The 27,573-nt window shown below is 37.6% G+C and overlaps 1 protein-coding gene across 3 annotated transcripts in view; it reads left to right on the forward strand.

Moving 5' to 3' along the window:
• The first annotated feature begins 886 nt into the window (after window positions 1-886).
• Window positions 887-27,573, forward strand: part of Tsc22d2 (TSC22 domain family member 2) — a 47,069-nt gene continuing 20,382 nt past the window's right edge. Inside the window, exons 1-2 of one of the 3 annotated variants that reach the window (XR_009379797.1) lie at window positions 887-3,467; window positions 24,451-24,609. Coding sequence is in view for 2 of the 3 variants with exons in the window: in XM_059265380.1 (XP_059121363.1) it covers window positions 1,522-3,467; window positions 15,405-15,476 (2,018 nt within the window). In the remaining variant the exon portion in view is untranslated. Of the gene's footprint in view, window positions 3,468-15,404; window positions 15,477-24,450; window positions 24,610-27,573 lie in introns of all 3 variants that reach the window. The other 2 variants (XM_059265380.1, XM_059265379.1) reach the window with 2 other exon arrangements.

Raw genomic sequence — 27,573 nt, forward strand, 5'->3', positions numbered from 1 at the left:
GCTGTTGAAGACAGAATTTCCGTCTAAAAGATCATCTTTCTAATTCAATCTGGCTTGCCGTCCTGTGTTAGTCGTCACTCTCGTTTCTCTTAAATTTCACTTTTGTGACTATAGTGGCCAACATGTATTTTCAAGGCTTTTAACGTGATTCGTTTTCTCCAGTCATACACCTCTTCTGACGCTGGATCGCCCTACTTTTTCTCCCCTATCGCCCTGGTTCCATTAAGACTCTGCTAAACGTTAGACACGGCACATGACCTCCAGTCATCCAGGATTGCCACACACCGGTCCTGAACCGTGCGAATTCTCCAGGCTTGCGACTTAAAACCGTCCTTTGGCTTCTCAACTCCTAATGAACCTGCAGCGTGAAATTTAAATTTGAAAAAATTTTTGAAATCCAGAACCCGCTCCCCTTTCTCTCACCCGTAGCCCCGCCCACGAACCTCAAGCCTCCACGCGAAACTGCAGGAAACCGGAGGGGGCGGGGCGGGGCGGGGCGGGCGGTGACGTCACGACGCCGGCGCGTCACGGAACGGCGGCGGCTGCGGCGCTGGCGGTGGCTGCGGCAGCGGCGGCATTTTAGTCTGCGGCGGCGGCGGCTGCGGGGCTGCTGCTCCTCCCAGCATCCCTGGCGCGGCCATTTCAGCCCCATCTTGGCCGAGGGGAGGGAGCTGCAGCCGCTGCTTCAGCAGTTTGAATTTCAGTTTCTCCGGGCTTGACGAGCCGGCCGCGCCGAGGAGGAGAAGCGGAAGGCGCCGCCACCGGTCCCCGAGCGCCGCCGAGCGCCTCCGCCCGCCCGCCCGCCGTTCCTTCACGCCGCCGCCGCCGCCGCCCCTCACACGCCTGAGCTGCGAGGAGGCCGGGCCCGCCGCCGCCGCCGCGGGTGGCTCCCTGAGGGAGGCCAGACTGCCGGCCCTCCCCGCCCCCGAGCGGGCTTCCGCTGCCACCGCCGGCATGGCCCCCGGGCTGCGCTCTGGCTAGAGCCGGGGACGGAGGGTTGCCTCCCACCGCGGACCTCCTCCAGCCCCCGTCGGGGAGCGCCGCTCCCGGCCTCGCCGCTCCGCCTTCTTCCTCCGCGTCGCCGCGCGGGAGCAGCCGCGGGCCCCGGCCGGAGGAGCCCGAGCGGGGCCGGCAGAACCGCCCCTCACGCCGCCGCCGCCGCCGCCGCCGCCTCCTGCGCCCTGCGCTCCACCCCCAGCCGGGCCTGCTGACCGCGCCGAGCGCCGGGCTGGACTGACCGCGGCGGCTGAGCCTGGCGAGCAGCCGGCCCGCCCCTGAACCACGCTCGAGCAGCCCCCTGACGGCTTGAACTGAGGCGCCGCGGCCGCGGGAGGGGAGAGGAAGGAGGAGGAGGAGGATGTCGCGCCGAGAGGCCGGCGCCCAGAGCAGCCCGTGACTTGCGGCGCGGGCCGGAGTAGACCCAGGCGCGAACTCGGACTTTGTCTTTGGGGGCCCGTGCTCGGCCCTTCTCGGTTTCCGGTGGGAGCCCAGGGGAGCCTCTGCCCTGCAGCCGCCTCCACCATGTCCAAGATGCCGGCCAAGAAGAAGAGCTGCTTCCAGATCACCAGTGTCACCACGGCTCAGGTGGCCACGAGCATCACCGAGGACACAGAGAGCTTGGACGACCCGGACGAGTCGCGCACGGAGGACGTGTCCTCCGAGATCTTCGACGTCTCCCGGGCCACGGATTACGGCCCCGAGGAGGTGTGCGAGCGCAGCTCCTCGGAAGAGACGCTCAACAATGTCGGGGATGCGGAAACTCCCGGGACCGTGTCCCCGAACCTCATCCTAGATGGGCAGCTGGCAGCCGCCTCAGCTGCGCCCGCCAACGGAGGCGGCGGCGGCGGCGTGTCGGCCCGGAGCGTGGCGGGGGCACTCGCCCAGACCTTGGCGGCGGCGGCGGCGGCGGCCGCCACTTCGGTGCCCACTCCGGGGCCGAGTAGTGCAACTCCGCCTCAGCCCCCCGCCACTTGCAGTTCCCGTTTCCGCGTGATCAAGCTCGACCACGGGAGCGGAGAGCCGTACCGGCGCGGCCGATGGACGTGTATGGAGTACTACGAGAGGGATTCAGATAGTAGCGTCCTCACCAGGTCCGGGGACTGCATTCGACACAGCAATACTTTGGAGCAGACTGCGGAGCGGGACAGCGGCCTGGGCGCCACCGGAGGGTCTGTGGTGGTGGTGGTGGCCTCCATGCAGGGGGCGCACGGGCTGGACTCGGGAACTGACAGCTCCTTGACTGCTGTGTCACAGCTACCCCCGTCGGAGAAAATGAGCCAGCCCACTCTCGCCCAGCCGCAGAGTTTCAGCGTTGGGCAGCCGCAGCCTCCGCCGCCCGTAGGTGGGGCTGTGGCTCCGAGTTCGGCGTCGCTACCGCCGTTCCCGGGAGCCGCGACCGGGCCGCAGCCAATGACGGCAGCCGCTCAGCCAACCCAGCTCCAGGGAGCCGTGGCCGGCGGCGCCCTCCCGGGGCCTGTTGGCCAGGGTCTGCCACCGACGAATGTCAGCCTGGCGCAGCCTGTGGCCCTGGGGACTCAGCCGGGCCCGGCGGTCGGCTCTTCGCTGCCGCAGCATCCCCAGCAGTTCGCGTATCCCCAGCCTCAGATACCACCCGGGCATCTGTTGCCCGTTCAGCCCTCCGGCCAGAGTGAGTACCTGCAGCCGCACGTGGCCCTGCAGCCGCCGAGCCCTGCGCAGCCCTTGGCCACAAGCGCTGGCGCGACCTCTGCTTCTGCGGCCAGCTTTCCTTTGGGCTCTGGCCAGAGCGTCTCCTCCTTGGGTGCGCAGATGATGGGCCCCTCTTCCCAGCCCAGTGAAGCTGTGGCTCCGGGTCCCGTTCCTGGCGTCCAGGCCGCTCCTTGTCAGCCGGCGGGAGTGGCCCCAGCTGCTATAGGAGGCGTGGTGCAGCCAGGCTCGGGGCTTACCGGAGCTGGGCAGCCCCAGACCGTGCAGCCTCCGCCGCAGATGGGTGGCAGTGGTCAGCTGTCAGCCGTGCCTGGTGGTCCTCACACCGTGGTGCCCGGAGTTCCAAACGTGCCTGCAGCGGTACCCGCTCCAAGCGTGCCTAGTGTGCCCACCACTTCTGTTACTATGCCAAATGTACCCGCGTCTCTGGGCCAGTCTCAGCAGCTGAGCAGCCATACGCCAGTCAGCAGGAGCAGCAGCGTCATCCAACAAGTTGGGCCGCCCTTAGCGCAAGGCACACACAGTGCACCAACAAGTCTACCACAGTCTGACCTAAGCCAGTTTCAGACTCAGACCCAGCCTTTAGTCGGGCAAGTTGACGATACTAGAAGAAAATCAGAACCCCTACCTCAGCCACCACTTTCTCTCATTGCTGAAAATAAGCCTGTTGTGAAGCCTCCAGTTGCAGATGCCCTGGCAAACCCCCTTCAGTTAACACCTATGAACAGTTTGGCCACCTCTGTATTCAGCATAGCTATTCCTGTTGATGGTGATGAAGACAGGTATGGAAATTTTTATTTTAAATATCTGCTAGGATTGCTTGGCCCAAATAGCTTAGGATACAGTTTTGGAAAGTTTTTTTCACTTGAGGCCTTTATTTTTCTTTTCAGTCTAGTAAAGTCAATACAGAGTTTTGAAGTAGAGGTGTAAGGAGACATGGTCAAGGCTTTTTTTGGGGGGAGGGGGGTTGTTTGTTTTTAAGCATTTAAATGAATAGTGATTCGTTGATGTATTTCAGCTTAACAGTTTAAAGATGAGAGCTTTTATGCCCCCCATCAGTACTGTTGTCTCTTTCTAAGGTACTAATTACTTTTGAGTGCTTATGGCAGAGTTTGCCAGAGTTAGTTTTGAAACTGAGACTGAAAAACCAGAGTTCTAGGTGGGGCAGGGGAATAGGGAATAGAAGCAGTCTCCATCAGTAGATTTGGGAAGACTGAAGAGAGAATGGTAAAATAAAATGAAATCTAGCTTTGACTATCGTAAGTCAGACTTTTAACAAAAGGGAGTCTTGAGAGTTCCCAATAATACTGGAAAGATAGTTATCTTCACTATAGGGAAGGGAAGTGTGAAGTGCTTACCCAGTAGTAAAAACTATGGTTTTTGCAATGTGTAAATGTCAGTAACCAATGCCCTCTACCTAGAGTGTAAGGAGTGCTTCTTTAATAGTTTAGATAAAAGTCAGTGTATTGCTATACTGTTCTATAGCCATTTATGTTTGGCTATGGCCTAATTAGGAATTTTAGTCTTTTTTAGGCGCTGTCATGTAGACCTTTGACATTATATAATTCCAACCTTATTAAAAACCTTAATTGCAACATTTTAACACTACATTAAAAATTACAGAAAAAGAGTGGGGTATCGTCTTACACTTGAAGATATTTGAGAGAGGTTAATTTTAGTTGCTAAAAGGATCAAAACGTGGTATGAGTTTGTAGAATCATTGGTATATAAAAGACTACCATGAAATATTAATGCTTTTCTATACATTAATCCCTCACAGTCTTAGCTTTTTACTTCTAATTATCCCTGTTTTATTTTATATATTATTCTACTAGTTTAAAACTGTTTATTGGAATTCATTCATCTGTTTTTCTAATTCAAAGTTCATGATTTTTATAGCCAGGGTGTGGGAAGTCTTTGTTGCATTTGAGAACTCAGTGTCCATAAGTGAGGTAGTCAGCTAGCTAGTCATTGACAAATTTAATTTGGGTTGGATTAATAAGTTTAAAAACAAAATTAAAAAAAAAAAAGATTTCTGAAGATTTCTGTAAAAGCAAAAATCCTCTGTTTTTTTAGTTGCTCCTGTTTTCACTGGTAAGGCTACATTTGAGAAGCAGATGGAGTTTCCCTAAGTTGGATGTTGACTAGTGCCTTATCTTTTCTAGCAACCAGGAACCTCTATTTTCTAAGTTGGTAAATTACCTTTTACTTACCCTCTCTGATCTATGCATTGCCCTATATCTCCTCGATAAATGACTTTTTCCCAACCTATTTCACACATAAAACCTATGAATGAAGAGTACATCTTCTTTCCTCTTCACACACTTTGCAGTTTATAACATATGCCTCAGAAGTTAAAAGGATAATAATATAGTATTGAAGCAGAAATCTTTTGACAGATGGAAACTCTGAAACATACTCCTTTTGAATCATGCTACAGATGCATATATTTTACCTTACTGTAGTAAAAGTAATCTCAGAAATCGTGTTTCCTAATATAATGAGTGTTTTAACTATGGATGGTGCTATATCATTGTTCTTAGCTGCATCAGTCATTCCTTTTCAGGGTTTGATTGTGTGTAGCCCCACTTTAAAGGTGCCACTTCTTTCCTTTACAAACCCAGTCTTCAATTCTGCATTGCAGACAATCAGTTTTACCATTGATTTTTAACATGCTGGTTTCCAAGATGTAATCTTACACATTTGATATTTTGTCACTGGACCAACACACCTGGTGAAGGAATGAATCCATTAATTAGAAATAGGGTTTTGTTTTATTTTTTATTTTTTGTTTTTTTAAAAGGAAAGTCTTTATAAAAGAGGGCATTCTAAAGTTTTGCACTTGAGAATAACTGTTGTCCAGGCACACATTTAAATTAACCAGATGAATATCTTTTAAGGAATAGTACTTACTAGAAATATTACTTTCAGTATGATTTGAGGTTACTTTCTCAAAATCTGCAGTATTATTTATGATCCATTAAATATGATATAAATTGGAGAGGTCTTGAGGAATTATGTCTTAAACTTCGTGAATAGGTTAATACATTTATATCTTAAGGAAATACTTGTAAATATTCTTTTGTTTAAATTCCAAATTTAGTAAACAGTTTTTGTTCTTTTGTTTTTAAACAAAAGAAGGGAAATGGGAGGTTAACAAAATGTGGGTTTTAGGTTCATATATTTGAAGCCCTGTCACGGTTTTGGTTCCATACAAGGTCCTATACTGAATCAATTTTGAGATCATTTATATTACACAACTACTATGACACCTTTAAAAGGGCTGATGCAAAGTGTTCTCAGTTACCTGCCTGCTGACCTTACATTATTAAGTATCAAGTTGTGAGATTCTTCCAGCCATTTTGAGTAGAAAAAATTATGATTACACATTGACTTGTCAGATTGAATTAATATAAAGTGGTGGTTATAATGATGATAAAGAATTGTATAGCCACTTTTACAGGGAACATTACAAAATTTGCTTAAACTGCCTGTACATTTAACAGACTCCTTTACTGTAAATGGGAGGAGATATAAACTATTACTGGCCCTAAATGGAGCACAGTACAGATTGTTTTCCCTAAATAACTGACCAGTGTGAACTCTGAAGGTAGCATTTCAGGAACTCATGAATGGCTATAATTGTGAACTGTCAACTATCTGACAGTTGAAAACCTGATTATTTTTAAGGATCCCTTAGTGGTGTATACCTCTGTGTCTTGTTTAATTTGAATAGTTTGCTAATGACTAGTAATGCTAACTGGCATGTTTTGGTATGTGCTATAAATACAAATTTGTTCATATATATATTTAATGGATTTTACATATATTTAATGTATATATATATATGTGTATGTATTTTTTTAAATGGACTTCTCCCTTTTTTAACTTGAAGTTTAAGTGAGAGGATTTATTTAAATACATACCAGGAATAACATTATCCTCCTCTCTTGGTGTAAAACCTACAGACCCCTTTTTAAGAGTTATGTTACAGAAAGGCCTCATTCGGCTCCCTGCACATGATTTTAAAAATATGAAAGCTCCTTACTTGAATCTTTTTCTTTGTACTTTTCTTTTCAATCTATTGCATCATGGAGGAAATTTTGATCTTCCAACTTTACAATTAATGAGTAAATCACGAGCAAGATACTGTCTTATTCCTAAGACTTGGGGAATGCATTCCTACCAAGGAGTAGGTAGTCAAAGTGTAAAATCAGTGAGGGTGGCGCACACCTTTAATCCCAGCAGTTGGGAGGCAGAGGCAGGCCGATCTCTGAGTTATGAGGACAGACAGGGCTATACAGAGAAACCTTGTCTCAAAAACAAACAAACAAACAAAAAAAGTATAAAATCAGATGTATACATGACATTATTTAGTATAAAACCTGATGATGATATATTCATTAGAAATATCTAACTACTAAAATATACATTAGTTGTAAACATGGGTCTAAATAAAAGAAATTCTGAATTAACAGAAAGGCTGATTTTCCAAAGAAGCTGAAATTCCGACAGCTCTATCAATAAGAGTTTGACCTTTTATATTCACAGGGACACCTTTTTTTTTTTTTTTTTAAATCGAGAACTAATTAATTTGGGCCAAATGTTTATTATTTTAAAGAAAATAAACGTGTATAGGGATGAAACATATTCCAAGTAACTATTTTATTACAGATTTTTTTCATGTAGGTGAAAGAAGCCTATGGGATCATAAATCTATGAAATCATCTTTGTGATAAGTCATTTTACATAATTATTTAATAAGTACCCCTGAGAATAAATGCAGTATCAATACATTTGTTCTTTAAGGCTCTGACAGAATTTACTTGGAAATGGTATGATACTAGGATTATGCATCTGATACTTGAGACACTGGAGTAGGGTATCGTTTTTTTGCACTAGGAGAGAAGTTAGATGCAGTGCCCTTCGATGACAAGTAGCAATCAGATGCTCCCACCTCCCAGTATTCTTCTTAATAGAGAGAATGAATGTTAGCAGAGTAGAAAAGAGATTTTGATTTTTTTTATTTTTCATGATGGCCTGAGTTAAGGGGTAGGGAAGTGTTGTATTGAGTGATGGCAGATAACAAAGATGAAAGAAAATATAGTAGAATAACATCTGTTTTGTCTTAGAAGAAATAAACTTGACAATAATGAGGACTAGTTGTCTGTTTTTTTGTAACTTTTTACTTTTGGATAATTGTTTTAGACCATTTTGTATTTACTTTTCAGAAGAGATACTGTTTACTAATTTAATTGTATTACTCTTTAATAAATATAAAGAGAAGGGGCTTTATAAAAGCCAGTCTGTCTAGTTAAGTGTACCCTAAATGTTGACCCCTTACTAGATCCTTATGAAAAAAGGGCCAGATTTTTTTAAAAATAAATCTTAATTGTCAGTATTGTTTGTGGTGTATTATGCAGCAAAGATCATATATTGGAATAAACTTTTAAGCTTATGGGTTTTTTTCTTTATACTCAACTAGTGGTTTAAGCTATTATTTTAGATAGCACAATACTGATGGGTAAATCTACAAAGAATGTGCATACATGAATCATTGATCTTTCCCATAGCAAATTAAGAACATACTAATTATTCGATATTTGTTATGTTCTTAGCCTGGCATTGTTTAAAGCGAAAGTTAGTTGCCTTTTTGGAAGGCAGGGGCAGATTGGTCTCTGTGAGTTCAAGGCCAACATGATTTGCATAATGAATTCCAGGCTAGCCAGGGCTACATAATGAGACACTGTCTCAAAAAACAAAATTATATGCCTCCCATAAAGATTTACCAGCTTGCCTTATCATTCCTTGGCACTAATATATACACTTCAGTGTGTATACGTCAAACTTGAATGGTAATATTGAAGATATATAAATTGAAGGTACATATAAAAATATTTATCCCTATAAATATTTGCATAATGAGTCAGTTGGATGAAATTTCATGTATGTTGCTCTGAATTTTTCAAATTAAACAAATTTAGATTATCTTTATATGTATGAATGTCTTGCCTACATGTATGTATGTATGTATGTGCACCATGTATGTGCTTGCTGGGTGCCATTGGAGACCAGAAGAGGGCATTGAATCCCTTGGAACTGGAGTAACAGATAGTATGAACTGCTAAGTGGGTTCTAGGAGTCAAACCCACTCTTCTGCTAAATTAATACTAAACCACTGGGTCATCTCTCCAGCCCCCTTCTCTTTCAAATTAAAACTCCAAATCAGACTTAAATAACCTTATTTCTGTAAGTTGTGCTAATTGTTTTTAAAGAGATATAGCTATATTCTTATACTCTAAGAAAACGTTTTACATATATATATATATAGTTTATATGTGTATGTGTGTATGAAGTGAAATTTCTGCAGATAATTAAGTTACTAATTTTATTGCTATCTACCTAGGATAGTTACTATTTGTCAGACTAGGCAGAGTAAACAAGTGAAATCTAAATGTTGGTTTAAATTACCTCAATCTCTTTTTCTGTAAGTATTCACTAAAATTTGGCTGGAGTTTCACACTATAGAAGATAAATTTTCTGGCGAATATGTCAGTTATTATAAAGAACATTGGAATATTTTATTTTAAGGTTTTTTTTTTTTTTTTTTTTTTTTTTTTTTGGAGCTAAGGATCGAACCCAGGGCCTTGCGCTTGCTGGGCAAGCGCTCTACCACTGAGCTAAATCCCCAACCCGAACATTGGAATATTTTAAATCTATTTTGAATCTTTTAGGCTGTTGCTTTTTATTAACGGCCTATATAACAGGTAAATTGCATAATATGTGAATAAAGGATTTCAAAAGCAAAGTTTAAAGCCCATTAGTTTCTAAAATAGAACTGTAGGTTTACCAGTTGGGAACTTATGTGTGTTAAACCAAACAAAATCTTTATATACTTTATATAACTTTGCCATGGAAACAAACAAAAATGAAAAAGGGTGTTCTTTTGATTAAATAAAATCAACAGTATATTTGTGTATTAACATATAAATGACCACTACAGATAGTTAAGTCAGATATACCTGAATTAAAAATCTACTGTTTGCTGTGTATTTGGTGTAATGGACCTATTTATTTATTTATTTATTTATTTATTTATTTTGGAGCTGAGGATCGAACCCAGGGCCTTGCACTTGTTAGGCAAGCGCTCTACCACTGAGCTAAATCCCCAACCCTGTAATGGACTTTAAACCAGTCACTTAGCTCTGTAAATTTTTTGTTTCTTTATGTGAAAAATGAGGATACCTACCTTTGATACTTTTCAACCTTTCCAGTGTTGCAACCTTTTAGTACAGTTCCTCCTGTTGTGGCAACCCCCAGCCATAAAAATTATTTTCTTTGCTGCTTCATAGCTATAATTTTGCTACTGTTATGAATCATCTGATATATCTGTAATATATCAGACATACAACCCCCAAAGGGGTCTTGACCCACATGTTGAGAAGTACTGGTTAAAAGTATTAAATTTTATGTGAGTGATTTATAACATAAGATAGTATAGTGGCAAGTATACATTACAGAAATTAGAGCAAATATTTCCAGCTCCAAACTCTGCAGATAATCCCTTGAAATGGTACAAATTTTCCTAGTCCGACTCTCCTCAGTTTTGATGTGCAAGCATACGACTGATACGGATGGGTGTTTTGCCTGTGTTTGTGTGCCTGCTGGTGCCCATGGAAAAGGAGAATAATACTACTTTAGTCCTGATATAGTAAAGATTATAGCAAATTGTGTTCTAATCTTGATTCTTCCAACTACGCTGCTGATTTAATTGATCAAGTCATTTAATTCCTCTTAGTTCCCCCCACCTCCACCCCCATTGGTAAAGTTAGCATTTTGGACTTGGTCTTATTTTAAGGTTGTGTCTGGTCCTATTGAACCCATACTTTTAGATGAGGTTGGGACGAACCTTTCTTTGATCACAATCCCCCTTTTTTTGCCACTACCATTGTATGACTGGTTGATTGATTGGAAGGAAGAAAATGAAGCTTGCTTCTTTACTTAAATACTCGAGAAGTAAATTGAATGCAAAGTAAACAGCTAAAGGAACAACACACCAGACATTCAATTGTTGTAGTGTTCTCCAAGTAGTTTAGGGTAGAGAAATGAGATTCTCTTTCTTCCAAGGTGGTAGTCTACATGATTAGGTTATATTTGTTATATGTGTTAAGTCTTTGGAGTAGATAGTAAGTGCTCGTGGGAAATAGTCTTTAAGAAATTTGGTTTCATAATGTAGACTGACTTCTTCTGTTCAGACACTGTCTTTGCATATGCATGGATGTATATAGTTCAGAACTCAGAATGTCCAACCTGGACAAATTGAAGACTTCTTACCTCTGTTTTCCAGCCACCCAGTTCCTGTCTTCAGATTAATCCATTATTTGTGCATTCCTCTGAGGCTGACTTTTGAACTGGGTTTTAATTAAAAGGGCCATTCACATTAGATCACTGATAGGAGAAATACCTTGCTAAGTTCAGAGAAGTGGCAGCTTGTATAATGAAACTGAAGAGGGAGACTCTGTCATTCTTGGGAAATTATTTGATTAACTTGACAGGAAGCAGAGTGAAGGGCTTAATACCACAGTAAATTTAAATTCTTACATTAACTTTATAGTTGCTACTTAAAAGCTTTTCTTGAAGCTTTTATTGCTAAAGTAGTGTGTGTCTCACAACTTACTTCAGTACTCATTTCGGTGATTATTGTATTATACATTAAAATGTGATAAAGTGTGTTTTGAGTTGGGGTTGCACTGAGGCCCAAAAGTCAGAATTGTTACTTGGTAGAATGTACTAAAAGATTTGGTACACCTAGCTCTAAATTTAAGTATTCCCTTTGCTTCAACAGTACCGTGGTGGCGATGAGATATTTGATACATGTTAAGATTCTCTACCAAAAGTTGGATTTTGTACAACATAAAATTAAGCTTAATTATGTCAAACCCTATGTAAACATAATCCCATTTGTGTACTGTACACAAGTATTTTATTCTCTTTTATGGATTGAGGAATCATGACAAAACATAGACACTTAGGTCTGCCACTCCAAAGTACTCCTTTGCTTTATTACTTAGCAAACATTGAATGATGTGGAAAGAAAGGAAAATTACTGTAAGCACTGATAGGTTATGTTGTGACCTTTTGCCTGAAGGATACTCACAAATACTTAAAATCCACACATAAATTTGGAATGGCCCTTGTTGAGTTTTTGTCTGATTTCTATTTAAATCTTAAAAGTTGATTTTTGACAATATAGGAAAGAGAAGGTTTTTGTTGAGTTAAGAGTCACATACCTTTCCCTTTAAACTTCACCAGCATTTTAGCTTTATTTTGAGATGTAGAATATGCATATGTGTTTTGTCTTCCTACTATAGTTACCCTACAAATAGAATGTCTTGCTAAAGCAAGTGGATATGTGTTACATGTGTTGGTCACTTTCTGGTATACTGTTTTCATGTACTGGGAAATTAATGTGACAGACTAGTATATGAAGCCAGGGAGTAGAGAAGGAAAAAGCCATTTGTAAATACCAATGCACACAGTTAACAATTACTTTAGAATGACATAAAAATTGAGAGTACTAAGGTCTCAGGGAAACCTCTGTTAATAAGATCATTTCAATGCTAAATGAAACTTGATAGCACAAAATTGTAACTGACATAATATTAAACTTTTGTACATTTTGACCATATATTCTCTTCTGCAAGAAAGTACATTTGAAACCAGTTTTCATACAACTTATTTGAAGTGAATATAAACTACTACTCTAAGTAAAGCAATTCTTAGAAGAATAAAATGTAGTTTATTTTGAATTTATCGCAATCATCTAAATTAAAATGCTCTTTTCTTGTTTGTAGACATTTTTCAAAACCACTAAATAAAATATATCCTTTTCTCCCCTTATTGTACTTTATTTCATAGATCCTTTTCTTTTTTTCTTTTTTTTTTAAGATTTATTTATTTACTATGTATACAGTGTTCTGTCTGCACATATCCCTGCAGGCCAGAAGAGGGCACCAGATCTCATTACAGATGGTTGTAAGCCACCATGTGGTTGCTGGGAATTGAACTCAGGACCTTTGGAAGAGCAAGCAGTGCTCTTAACCTCTGAGCCATCATAGATCCTTTTCATACCCTGAGGTTTACTACTAACTGTAGATAATTTTTATTTTATATTTGATTTATAAGGAACATTATATCATTACATTGAAAAAAATGGTGGCATTTCATAACATAAGATTTTATTTGAAGCCAATTTGCTTAGCAGATGAATTTGCTTCAAATTAAATATAGATATTTCCAAATTCAAAATATCTGAAGTTCTTTTTATAATGTCATCCCTCTGAATATATTTAATTTTAAATGCTCTTTATAAAGAATTTGTAATTCCAAACTGGGGACTAACTTCAAAGTTTACTCTACTAGTCTCCTCCTCCTGTCTTCTTTGAGTCATTCCATTAAAGTTGAAGTTTCTAAACAATATAAGGAATAGCAATCCAGTTCTCATATGGTCCTGGGAAATCCTAGATTGGTGGGAGGAGCCAAATTAGGTTTTCAGTTCATTTGCCTTTTATCTTACTTGGCTGGCTTGATTTTGAAGTACAATGGAAAAAAGTTAGCCTAACAAAAGTTAGATGTTAGTATCCTCTTAAACTTTGTTGTTGGCAGATGCACTCTGTGCTTTTGATTGCCTTAGACCTAGTTAAGAAAAGGGCTCAGAGAATAGAAAGGAAATAGAATAAGGAAAGCAATAAAAACTACACATTGTTAAAAAGTCCCAATTAATCCAACAGCTACTTTGGTGATTCTCTGTTACGCAGTCTCTGTGCTTTTTCTGCTTTATCAAAAGTGAAATCTACTGGTTAAAATCTAAAGTGCTGTATAAAAAATGGTTGTGCATACAACATAGCTTGATTCAATTGAGGTTTTTGAAGTCAGGATTCTATTGTTTTTATTTGATGATTGTTGATATTTGGTTGCTGTTACAGTCAACTTTGTAAATAGTGTTAAGGTTTTGTTTTTTGCTTTTTCATTTACTTGTATACACATGTGTTTTATGTGAATCTTTGCTATGTGTCTGCCAGTGCTGATGGAGGCCCCAAGAGGGTGTTGGATCTCCTGGAGCTGGAGTTGCAGTGAGTTGTGAGCCTGACATCTGTGCTAGGAATTGAATTTGAGTGTTCTTCAGGAACAAGAAGTGTTCTTAACTGCTGAGCCAATCATCTCTCCAGCCCCAGGAACAGTTTTCTTACTTCACTGTAATTCAGAAACCTTTCTTAAAGCACTTACCTACTAAGGTTTCAGAAAGATTATTGTTTAATAACATAATAGCAATTGAGCATTGGCTGTACCCGGAAGATTTATTTAGATATGGTCACAGGTCTTCAACTATTGGACAAGGTTCAATAAAACAATTGTATTATTTAATCATAATGTTTAATTGTTTAATAACAATGTTATTTAAAAGAAGATAGAGCTAGAGAAGTCAGGTTTTAACTCTGATATGCTTAATATAGTGGTTAAAAGCATAAAATTAGGCCACCTACTCTGACATTTGGGAAGTTACCTTTTATCCCTTTTAGGTAGGGCTGTTGTAGAAATTGAGTCAATAAATGTAAAGTAGTTTGAATAGCACTGGGTATAAGTATGTTCTTTGCTGCTGTTCTTTTACTATAGCATGAATCAAAAGATTTTTTTTTCTTGTGGCCTCAGAGAAGAAAGATCGAGTATGATGATTGATTTGGCATCAGATTCCATGGAGTTGGAGTCCTAGGCAGTTATGAGTGAGTACTAGGAACTAAACTTGGGTCCTCAGCAAGAGTAGATGTGCTCTCAACTACTGAGCCGCCATCTTTAGTCCTGAGTCAAGGATTTTTAAAGTGATAAGACAGATACATGTTAGCTCCCCTAAAGTACAGGTGGATGGTGAGGAAGAAAGACATTAGAATTATGCTTAATGAGTGAAAACTGTTAGGAACCCAGGTTAGTCAAAAACTTTGTCCCTTAAGTAATTATTTCCTGACATACAGGGTCAGTTGTACATACTGGAGTTGGTCTACATGAGCTTATCAGCCGTTCTGTGGTGTTGGCCCTAGGGAATGTGTTCCTAGGGATAGTAGGAATGAGGGATACAATTGATAGGTTTTTTTCCCCTTTAAAGGGGGCATTATACTCATACAAGAAATTAGAATGCTTCCATACAATTGCATTGCTTTCCCCTTCACTAGCCCAGAGAAACTACACACAGATAAAGTGGAAATGTATCATGTCCAACCAAGGAAGGACTCTTCATTATTCATCATTAACCCTTCTCACTTTAAACAAATCCTAGAAAGCTATAGCTTAGTGTTGTATGTGGATATGCTACTGGAAAACAACAGCTAGAACCATAGATGGCCTCGTTAAGGTATCTGATACAACGTGGTCTTGATAGGCTCTGTACTGGTTACATTTATGTATATATGCACACAATTGAATGCTAGTATTTATCTGTTATTTATTCTTCTTTAGAACTTTGATCCTGAATTACTGTGGGTTCTGAATTTTGTGTGCTTTATAATTTCTTCCAAAGTACTGTTTTAATCAATCTCAACATTTTCTTTTTCCTTTTTCAAATTTAAGTGGTTACACTGTATGAGAATCTAAAATCTTCCATTTTTTATAAGTACTGAATATACTGTACATTCTCAACTTCATTTCCATTTGATTCTTGGATCTCACAGGAATCCTTCAACAGCTTTCTACCAAGCGTTCCATTTGAACACGTTTCAGGAATCAAAGAGCCTCTGGGATAGGTATGATTACTTGATATGGAATGCATACATGCAAAAGTGTATGCATGAATTGCTTTGCATAAAACTGATTTTTTTGTTAAAGGGGATTTTTGTTAAAGGTGGGGGAATCACATGATATATCTAGCATGGGACAAAGCAGCAAAATAAACCAAAAAGACTATTTTCTTATAATATAAATGTGCTTTTTATTTTACTACATTCTGTACCGTGTTATATCTATTTTTTTTAAGGATTTACATATTCCATTGTCTTGAGAGAGTCACTTCATATATTTTATTGCAAAACATTTTTTCTATTAAATCAGTCTTGATTTTTGTGCTGTTTTATAGGATTTATAATAAAACAAAATATTTCAAAAATTAAAAACTGGAAGAGGGACAAGACCTGGATAACAAAATTATCATTAATTTTGACACAAAATTATCACCCACGTTTGCTTGCTAGAATTTCATATATCTATATAACAATTTATAAGCCCCCAAAACATTGCTTTCACTGTTTAGGTCTTATTTTTCACTTTAAAAAAAAAAAAACCTCTTTGACTTCACTTTTGGCAAAAGATACTTTGGTTTATCTTTCTGCTTAACATACATTTTTAAATAGTATATGCTTTGTTCAGTTGTTTGGCTGAATATTTATTAGCAATCCATCATTCTGTGTTTAATTAATAGGAGTTGAGCACAGTGTTTTTTAAATTCCCACAAAGCTTGTTAGATTCTTTTAACTCTGCCTGGCAACGCATTTGTGTCTTCTGGCATATTTTTTGGATAACACTCATGGACTCAACTCCCTCTTTCATTAGCAAAGAGAGTTGCTAAGTGCATGTACATGTCATATTAAGACATGGTCTGCATTGCCATTAATAGTAAATAAGTAAAACTTTCTTTTAATTTTTAGGCTTGATTTGTTTGTGTGTATAACTATAAAGGTATTTTCTAATACTTTATACTTTATATCTTTTAGATGGCTTGTTCCTTACTTAACCAAAAATTATTTTAAAAGTTTTTGAACAGGAAGTTTTAAAATTTAAAATTAAAATATAATACACTGTATATAATCAAGTTTTAATTAGTTTTGCTCTAACAGTATAAAGTATTATAAGGAAATACATAAGTAGATTATAGTATGAAACAGATGAAGTTTTAATCTTTCAAATAGTACTTGAGGTATACCTTATACTTTTCTTGAATACAAAGGAAATGTACTCTATTTGAATACGATAAGTATTCAAATGCAGTTTAATTATTTGTAATATCTAGCTTTCACAAGCTGTCATGTCAGTATGAATGATGTATTTTCATTAATACATTGTGGAAAGGTTTGATCTTTATTTTCTATAATTTTGATCTAATATTAAAATGGTCCTTTAATTTTATTGTAAGACAACCACAGAAATTGCTTGCTTATAATTTGTTGTTACAGCTAAATACTTGTTCTTTTTAGTAGATACCAGATACTTTTAGCATTTAGAAATGAGGCAAGTTCTGTATCTTTATAGTTTTTTATAGGTTAAAATGTATTTCTGGGTAGGAAAAAGACAGTAGACCTGAACTTGGATCCTTATCACCCATGTACAAAAAGATCCAGATGTGGCAGTTCAGACACTAGAAGGTGGCAATAGGCCAATCCCAGGATCTCACTGGCCTGCTAGTCTTCCCAGTCTAGCCAATCAGCAGGGTCCAGCATCAGTGAGAGGCCTTGCCTTGATAAATGAGATGGGGAAAGTGATAGAGCAAGACACCTGACATTGACCTCTGGACTGTATACATGCTTGCACACACACACACACACACCACACATACACACATACTAAAGTGAGAAGTGACTGGCTTTATTAGTTCTAACAGAACAGTCTTTTTCTAACTTTATTTGGCAAATACCTACAATTTGTTAATTGACACTGAGAAAAGCATTGTGGTTCTATTATTCATAGCAGATGGGAGGAAGATTTTTGTAATACTAGGTTTAAAACATATAATTAACATTTTTGTAATGTAACTTTTGTAATGTGTTTTTGTTCATTTGTTTGATTGATTGTTTTTAATTAATTTGCCAAATAAGTATTTTACAAAGGTAATTCTGTTGTTAAATAGAACCATTCAAGAATTTAGGACAGTGGTTCTCAACTTTCCTAATGCTGTGACCCTTTAATACAGTTCCTCATGTTGTAGTGCCTCCCAACCATAAAATTATTTTGTTGCTACTTCATAACTTCATAACATAATTTTGCCACTGTTATTAATCTGACATGCAACCCCAACGAGGTTGTGACCCACAGGTTGAGAATTACTGGTTTTAGGGGGCCATAAGTCCTATATATGATCTATCTGTGTTATCTACATATTTTTTGAAGCATAAATTTGTGTTATCTACATATTTTTGAAGCATAAATTTGCCCATCAGTGGGGGTAGCCTTTTTAGGGGGGCAGGGCAGGTAATGCTGTTTAGTGTGTAGATACCTACGGAAGCCAGAAAAGGGCATCCAGTTACCTGGATGTTAGGAGCCAAACTTGGGTCCTCTAGAATAGCTGGAAGCACTCTTAACCATTGGGTCCTCTCTCCATGCTCAGTGATAGCTTTTAAGCCAGCTTTCATTAATCATGCCTGAGTATCTGAAGGTCCATGCTTGTACCCAACTTTAAGGACTGAAACCTTTTTCTCCTGCCACAATATTTTAAATTTATCAAGTGTCCTTACACTCAAACTATGAATAACTACTAATATGCTGTTCCTCTTTAGCTTACCAGTTCTCCTTTGTTTCTTCCTATATTTAAATTAAAATTAATAATTTGAGAGGTTTTTCAATAGCCAGATTGCCTCTGTCTATATTCAAATAACCTTGTGTTTTCCTCACTTATGTACTGAAATTGAAGCTACTCTCAAGCTTTTTAGGTACCATCATAGTTTTTGTGTTCCTCATTTGTCAGTTGCAGAGTCCTTGGGAAAACAATCAGTGGAAGTACTTAGAAATATGAGGAGAGTGAAACTGATAGCTCAGAGAAAACCCAGCCCATTCTTAAGTTCTTTTCATTAAAATAAATAGTATGAACTTTCTGAGAGGTTATATTATTGTGAAATCAATTTTTTGTGGTATCCTGACATACTAGCATTTTAGTGATGCTAAATTTTGACTATCTTTGAAAAATTGTGTTCATTCTTGATTTTCTTAAATCTAAAGAATTAGTTTAGAAACCTGTCTCAGTAATCACTGGGAATCAAACATCATTAAGAGTTTTTGTCTAGGAAAACTTAATATAAGAATTACAGCAGTTAGTTTTACCATGTCTTAAATGTCATGTCCGTAAGATAAGGAAGCATTAGAGAGAAGATCAAAGGGAGGAAACCAGACTGCTTATAAGTATTTGCTTTATGGATAAACACTTGGAGTGTTTTGTCTTCATGAAGATCGGTTAAATTTAGTCAATAAGTGGTAAGCAGTTACAAGGGATACATGATTTCCTTGAATTAGCTTGTCCTTATGGTAGCAGCAATATTTAAATGTAAATTAGTAGGGAAAGTGGTTAAATGCCATTGTTTGACACAAATTTATTGATTCCTATAATATCAGGAAAAGCAAGATTATAAAATTCAATACCTACTTATTTTTTTAAGATTTATTTATTTTATGTATATGGTGTTCTGTCTGCATGTACACCTGCATGCCAGAAGAGGGCATCAGATCCCATTATAGATGGCTGTAAGCTACCATGTGGTTGCTGGGAATTGAACTCAGGACTTCTGGAAGAGCTGCCAGTGTCTTAACTGCTGAGCCATCTCTTCAGCCGCTCAACACCTGTTTCTAATGAGCTTGGTCTTTGGGAAAAGATAGAATCGTTATTACATAATTGAAAATAATGGCCCTTTATAATATCCAAGCACTTTCTACTTCACAAGGAAAGTTGGAGTGATTGGTCAAAGCTGTTTCAGGAGATAGCTTTCTTAGTTGAAAGTGGGTAGAGTTTGGTATTTCAGAGCTAGAAAACTGAGGAAAAGAAGAAATCCAGTGAGAGGAATGGTACTGTGGCTCACTCCTGAAAGTATAGGACTTACATATATGTATGGGAAAAATAGTTGGATTTGATTTATGTATAATATAAAGTCAACAGAGAAGAAAAATGTGAATGAACAAAGAAAAAGTATCATTGTCAAAAAGTAGGAATTAGTAAGATTTTACAACTCATGGACCATAAGGAAGCACTCAAATGACTCCAGAGTGTTGAAAACCCAGTTGACTGAGAGATCACTCATTAGTAAAAGAATTCGTTTGAATAGATATATAAATGAGGTTTATGGTTTTAGCTGTTCTGTGAATTAGTTAACAGACTGGTAGAAATATCCAGGTATGCAACTGGGTAGAGAAGTAAGATACTGAAGAAATTTTTTTCTCTGTATTTAGAGTTCAAACTTTAGAACAGGCTAAGATTCTAAGGAAGATAGTAGGGTAAGAGAGGGTCAAGCCAAAACCATAAGCAATACCACCTAACACTGAGATCAGAAGAGGAGATAATACAAAAATTATGTTTTAGAAATGGGAACATTCTGGGAATATTGCTTCCTAACCAAAAGAAGAGAAAATGTTTGCATCTGCTCTTAGACGATTGTCTGCTGCCACAGTTTTAACCATAAATCTTAACCTTATTCTTTGCAGTACTGTTTCATTAATTCCTACACATTTCTTCTCTTAGTTTTTCTGTAGTTCAACTAGAACACCTGACATTGGTATCTGTATTCTGCACACTGATAGACTTTAGAATTGGCAATGAGAAATTGTTTAGCTGTTTACCAGTCTACATGATTTTGTTCCATTGTATACCGCCTTTCTTCATTGCTTGAATTGCTCAACCTAAGTCACCCATCCTACTTTCAGGGTCATGGTAATTATTTGCAGGGTGAAATTTATTATTTATTTATATCTCTCACCATATTTTAAGAAAACCAAATCTTTAAATAGTACAAAATTGTGTAAATCAATTCACTAAGCTATTTTACAAAATTTTGGACTTTATAGCAAAGATTTGTTAGGAAAAGCTTGTCATTGGACTTGCTCAGACTAAAAGAAAATTTAAATACACCCTAAAATTACTGAACTAGAAAAATACATCTTTCTTTTGTTATTGTTTCGTTTTTCCATTGTATTCCTAGACAGTTTAAAAACTTAGGTTCATACTTCTTCAGTGTATTTAAACTCATGTGTACATAAGTTTATAAGCCTTTTGGGAAGAAATATTACATGACATTTTATTTTATTTTTTTAAGATTTGGAGTAGTGGGAGAGAGATACATGGCTAATTTAAACTGTAGATGGCATTCTTTAGGTGCCTGCACACACATTCTCAAACTAATACTGCAAATAAGTCTTTGAATATTTTCGTTTTGGTAACTGATAAGAGAACTTTTAAATGCTGTGGATGGATTATCAAAAATTAGCTTCTGTGTTTGGACTGTAGTTGGCTGTTTCCAAAATATTTGTTATATTTGGAAGAAACAAATTTTAATAGATGAAAATAATTACAGTTTATTATCCTTTGCTAAATATCCTTTAAAAATAGCATTTTCCTGTTAAGACAGTTTACCTCTTCAGAATTTGAAGATTCATTATTATAAATAGAAGATTTAGAAGATGCTGCTATTTCTTTCAGCTTTTTAATTCTATAGTATTTGGACCAGAAATGGTGGTATCCTCCATTTCTGTACATTAAAGTATGTGTGCAGGCAGTATGGCTGTCACTGCCCGCTGTTACTTAATGTATACTGTATCAAGCATAGTAGTAGCACAGGCTTTTTTTAAATAACAGAACTCAGAAGGCAGAGACAGAGGCAGATGGTTCTGAATTTGAGGTCAACCTGGTCTACATAGCAACTTCCAGGGCAGGCAAAGCTACACAGAGGAACCCTGTCTCAAAGAAAGTCAACTCAGAGTAAAACATATAGTTTCCTGTTAAAGTATATAGATTTTTTTATTATATATACTTGAGAAGTATTTAACTGGCCTCCATTTACTTTGTTACTCCATTATATCTTCTCCTACCTCCATTTCATTTTTTTTTTATTTTTCTGTTATATCCTTTAGAAATTTATAAATTTACATAGGGCTGAGGGATGTGGCTTAGTGGTAATGCTAAGTTTTTGTCTAGTGTATGTGAGACCCTGGCCCCAAGCCTCAGCACTTAAAAAGAAGAAAAAAAGGAGGGTGAGCAAGGGAAATGACTCAGTGGGTAAAGTGCTTGCCGTACAAGCATGAGGCCTTAGATTGATTCCCAATGCACACATTTGGGGGAGTGGGGAGAGCTGGGAATAGCAGCACCTGTCTGTTAGTCCAGCACTGGAGAGGATCCCTGGGATTTAATGGTCAGCCAATGAGAAGGCCCTGTTTCAAAATCTAAGGTCGAGAAGTGAGTGAGGAAGACATTTGATTGTAGACTTCTGGTCTCCATATCCACTCCCACGTACATGAACACATACATACATGTGCACACAAAAATAAAAATTACATATCAGCATGTAGGAGCTTTTTGGTTATTGTCATAATATATTAGACCAATAATAGCATATTTATTGTAGTTTCTGTGTTAATTTCTGAGAACATGTGGTCTTCCCATGTTTTTATTCCATCAGGAATATTTGGACTAAATGCTTATCTTAGATATTTCTAAGTTCATTTTCCTAATACATAATATATGGAACAACTATGTGTAGTGAACTTTTTTGAATAGCAGTGAAATTATGTCTACCATATTCATGGGTAGTCTTACAGAATTTTTAGAATATTTTAAAAGAAATATGGTTTATACTTGAAAATGGAGTTGTATGACTCCAAAGATATGCATTCAAATAGCAAACAGCAGGCTGGGAATATAGCTCTTAGTGGTAGTGCATTCACCAACTTGAAATCCTGGGTTTAACCCCTAGTATTGCAAGGAATTTCCCCAAAAAGTTATTTGGGGAAATCCTATAGGCTTGTTATTCAGTGTCTATCACTTTTCAAATTAATACTTGGAAATTTTAAGTCATTCGTCCTTGCTCTCCTGCTCTTGTTTTGTTCTGGTTTTTTGTTTTGTTTTGTTTCTTTTTCTATAAAGGAAGGTGAAATAAGTGATGGTAAGCATAAACCTAGTTCTTAACTAAAAACCTTCAACAGCACATTGTCAGCTAGTGGTATTTTTCTTCCTAACAATAGAGATATTGTTAGATTATGATTAACAAACCTTTCTAGGTACTCATAAAAGGAATTTCTAATGTTAACATTTCAAAGGCTGATTAATCTTTATCTATAAGTACTTCAGCTACCTAGATTCATTTTAGAATTAGACTTTTCAAATATGACCCTGTCCTATGTAATAACTAATTTCTTAAAATGTGTGCTCAATTTTTAAAATTGAAATAGAAGTTTTGTATTTCTTAAACATAGTTTTTAAACTCTGAAATTATGTTTGCATAATATGCATATATTTTTTTCTATAAGCTTATCAGTAAAATAACAGAATTTGCTTTATATATGACTAGTTTAATTCTGTTTTCCAAAGGCTTCCTAGGCATTTACTGTAATGCTATGTGTAAGCAAGCCCTTTAACAAAGAGTCAAGCAGACTACTCTTCAAATGGCCAGTTCATTCAAGCCTTCCAGACAAGGAAATTACCAGTGTTATCAATACACATTTCAGGAAGCATTTAGTTCATTAAATAGGACTATATATGTTAGCTTTTTGTGGGATTTTTCCCATAACAGAGTAAATCATCAAAATTAGATATTTTGAAAATATTAAGTGAGTATTTTGACATAAAATTTTTCATGGACATTTGGTGATAATTAATGCAGTGATCACAGCTTTGGATAAATATGGATTTTTGCCTTCACCAGGTGATTTCATTCTAAGCTTACACTTTGGGGGAAAAAAAATCCAGTTCATATAATTTTAATGACATCAAATGTGTTGTGAGATTACATTTGGAAAGATTGTATTTGTAAATAACCATGTATGATAGAAAAGTTCCATTCAAAGGTAAAGTCTGTGGCAGCATAATGCACCGCATACATTTAAGTCAGATATCCTAAGATAGCTGCAGAGTTTCCTTTCCAAAACTGTCTGGAGTTTTAAACATACTGTTCTTCCTCAATAATATGGGTCTCTTTCTTTTTCCCTCCTCTTTGCCCTTCTACCTGTTAAGTCATTTTATTTAGAGTGTTAATTTAGGTAAAACTATATCCACAGTTGTTGCCTTTGCTGTGGATCACTGGCAACTAAAAATAAAAATAGGATTATCAGACAGGAGATGTTTTTAATGATGTCATTCTTTAGGGATTGAAATAGATGCCCAGTAGGAAACTTTCTGGCAAAAAATTAATAATTTAAGAAGATAACTTGTAACAAAATAGTTTGGGCCATTTTAAAATCTTTCCCCAGTTTTTTTCAACACCCTTACCAAGATGGTTTCCAGGACCACTGCTGAATAATTCAGGATATACTATTTCTGTACATAAAGCATGGGATAAAGTTTGTTCTTACCAACATGTCTACTTTAATAATTTGGGAGGAGTATAGACAGAGAGAGATGTCGGAATAATAATGGAATGCTTTCTTAAGCGTTGATGTGATCCATGCAGATTTTTATGATCCTGCCAGCTGCACTAGAGTTTAGAAACATACATGGATATGAACCAGAGAGTAGTGCTCCAGTGTCATTCTTTAGGGTTAAAACTGTCTATATCAGGTTGATGATGTTAAATCAGAATTTCTGGATCATGATCTTGAACTTTTAATTGGTTCCATTTCTGTTTGACTCTTCACTGATAAGTATCCTGGTGGCCTGAAAGTCCGTGTTGGAATTTTAAGTTTTAAGAATCCAAATCAAATATTTCAAATTATTTTACATCTAAAAATATCAGTTGTGTAATCATGGTAAAACATAAACCTTTGCTATAAACGATTTTAAAGGCTATTTGATTAAAGCACTTATTTACTTAAACTCTTTGCTAGAATTTTTTTTAGAATTCAGCATCGGAGGAGGAATGTGACATAATAATGATCGAAAGCCGAAAGTTTAAAAGTTGTGATGCCCTCACATGGTTGGAGGGTTATTCTAGCTTCTAAGGACTGAATGTTGTCCACAAGAGTGTCTCATCAGGTCATAAATTGGTAAGACTTAATGGATTAGATTTTATGTACTATACCTGATGTTATTGTATTGAGATGACTATATGAACAAAATGAGCACGTTGTATAATTAATAGTATAAAATATAAGTTGAAACTTGGAATTTTAAATACTTGGATTATGTAATCATTTCAGAGTCTCACAAAGCTCAAGACCCTATCTCTGTAGTAGTATTTAATAAATTAGTTTAAAAAAGAAAGTGAAATCCTGTATGATAGTAACATTAAATATTTCTGTTGCATCTGTTATAGATGTTTACAGTGTAGTGAAAAGCCCAAAATATTTTGCAGCTGTTTTTCCAGGAAATACTTGAGAAGTAATTGTTTTTTTTAAAAAAGGAATATATCCATTTTTTCATAAAATAATGTATAAATTAATTTTATTTCTTTGGAGGATTTTACTTTCTTCATAAAGGCCATCTTTAATTGTTTCTAAACACAGCCAAATTTTTTCCCAGTTTTTATGTTGAGAATACTTAAAATGCCAGTGTCATATAAAAACAGTATATTAGATGTCAGTATATATTTTTGAATATCCTGAAAATTAAATTCTTTCAGAATTCTCTGCCTAGAAAAACAACTTGTTTTATTTACTTTCTTTGGTTTGTTTTCTAGAGCTGTATTTTGATGAAGTGGGCTCTTAGTAAGATTTAACTCAGGATAAGTTCTTAAGATTTTTAATCTGAAATTCGTACTTTTAAAATGAAGAAAAAAAGTATGGACTAAGTTATATGTCCATAATTATATCATTATAGAATTAATACTCTTATTAAGGTATATTACACATACACTACAAAGCTATCAAGAACTATTTGGAGTTCTTTTAAGAAAGCTAAAAGCTAAAAGGTGTGGATTGATAGCAACTGAGCCAGCCACTGTAGCGTTTCAGCTTTGTCCTCAGGCAGACAGACATAGGTCTTTGTCCACTATCTCCTTATCCATACTCATGCCTACTCTGTCTTTTGAGTAATATCCTGTTGCTTCCAGTGCGGTTTTCTGTAACTTCTCTATAAACTTAAATTCCTTCAAATAATAATTGTGAGTCTGGAAAGAAAACAAACCAGTAAGTTCTTTTTTATTATTCTATATACTTCCTGTTCATTTTCTATAACAAATTTTCACAACTCAATCAAAAATGATTTCTAATTTCTCTAATGTATATTTAATAGTTAAAGACTTCAGAAAATTGCAAGTTTTAGGAATTTGAAGTACAAGTATGTGTGCAGTCTTATGTAAAAAGTTAAGAGCATTTATCAGATCTCAAGAATAGTTAATATCAATAGTGAAAGTCTTGGCTGGGCTTAGTGGCACATGCCTTTAATCCTAGCATTCTGGAGGCCCAGTTTGAGGCCATCCTGGTCTAACATAGCAAGTTCCAGGACAGCTGGGACTACATAGTGAGACCCTCTTTGAAAATAATAAGCAAACAAAGTGAATGTTTTGTGTTTTAAAAGGCAAGCCTGGTTTGTCACCCAAGTGTATGATTTACAAGAGGAGTTTTTAACAAATGCATTGATCCTATTGATTCACTAATAATAGACCCTGATAGATAGAACAAATCAGAGCATAGCTGCTTTAATTTAAAAAATCTCATACAGCTGGGTTTGGTGGCATGTGCCTTTAATCCCAGCACTTGGGAGGCAGAGGGAGGGGGAATCTCGAGTTTGAGGCAGCCTTGTCTACAAAGCCAGAATGACACAGAGAAACCTTGTCTCGGGGTGAGGAGTCGGGAATCCCATACTGTAAATCCTTGTTCAAGTGTTGATTGGATTTCTCTATAAATTAGTTGCGCTTTTGCTGCTACTGTACTCGGTGTTCTTGGTACATTACTCATTTAATTTTTCTAACTCATAATTATATAGATGCCATCTATTGATATCCCTGATGGGGACTTTTGCTGTTTTGTTTGGGCGTTTGGTTTGAGGAAGGGTCTCACTATGTAGCCCTGACTGGCCTGAAACTTGATATGTAGACAGGGTAGTCTTGAACTCACAAAGACTTTCCTTCTTTCTACCTCCAGGATGCTCTTATTAAAGGTATGCACGACCATGCCTATCAAATTTTGTTGTTTTGCAGAGAAGGAATTGAGGCATAGAGAGATGGAATACTCTGTCATATAACCATTAAATGATGGCACTAGGAGTCAAGTTTATCTCTCATTGGAATATGTATAGATTCTCATTCAATATCAGTATGCTTACATGGAGAGTAACCCTAGATAACTTGGTAGATAAGTTTATATTATACAAAGACATGAATACATAAATTTAATTCATTGAACTTGTGTGCAATGTGTCATTCTCTATTACAAAATCATCTTTTAAACCATAAAGTATTCCCAAAATACATGTTGTGAGTTGTATAGTGTTTAAAATTGTTTTTGCATTAGAAAACATTCTGTCCAAGTTTATGATTATAAGCAAATAAATGTGTATTGCTGGGCAGTGGTGGCGCACGCCTTTAATCCCAGCACTGGGAGACAGAGCCAGGCGGATCTCTGTGAGTTCAAGGCCAGCCTCATCTACTAAGCGAGATCCAGGAAAGGTGCAAAGCTACACAGAGAAACCCTGTCTTGAAAAACCAAAAAAAAAAAAAAAAAAAAATGTATTATAATTAAAAAAAAAAAAAAAATCTTGAGCCTGCAAGACAGTTTAGAGGCAAAGGTGCTTGACACCAAGCCCAGTGACCTGAGTTTGATCCCTATGATCGTAAAAGTGGAAGGAAAGAACCAACACTTAACAAATTGTCCTCTGACCTCCATGTTCACACCATGGTACCTTCATGTGTGTGCACATACACAAACACACCCTAAATTAAATAATGTGAAACATTAAAGTCTTAGTACCTATTAGAATAGTATTAAATGAAATTATTAAGAAATTCACCCTTGCCAGGCAGTAGTCACACACACCTTTAATCCCAGAACTTGGGAGATAGAGGCAAGCTG

Source organism: Peromyscus eremicus, chromosome 6, assembly GCF_949786415.1.
Source record: "Peromyscus eremicus chromosome 6, PerEre_H2_v1, whole genome shotgun sequence".
NCBI lineage: Eukaryota > Metazoa > Chordata > Mammalia > Rodentia > Cricetidae > Peromyscus > Peromyscus eremicus.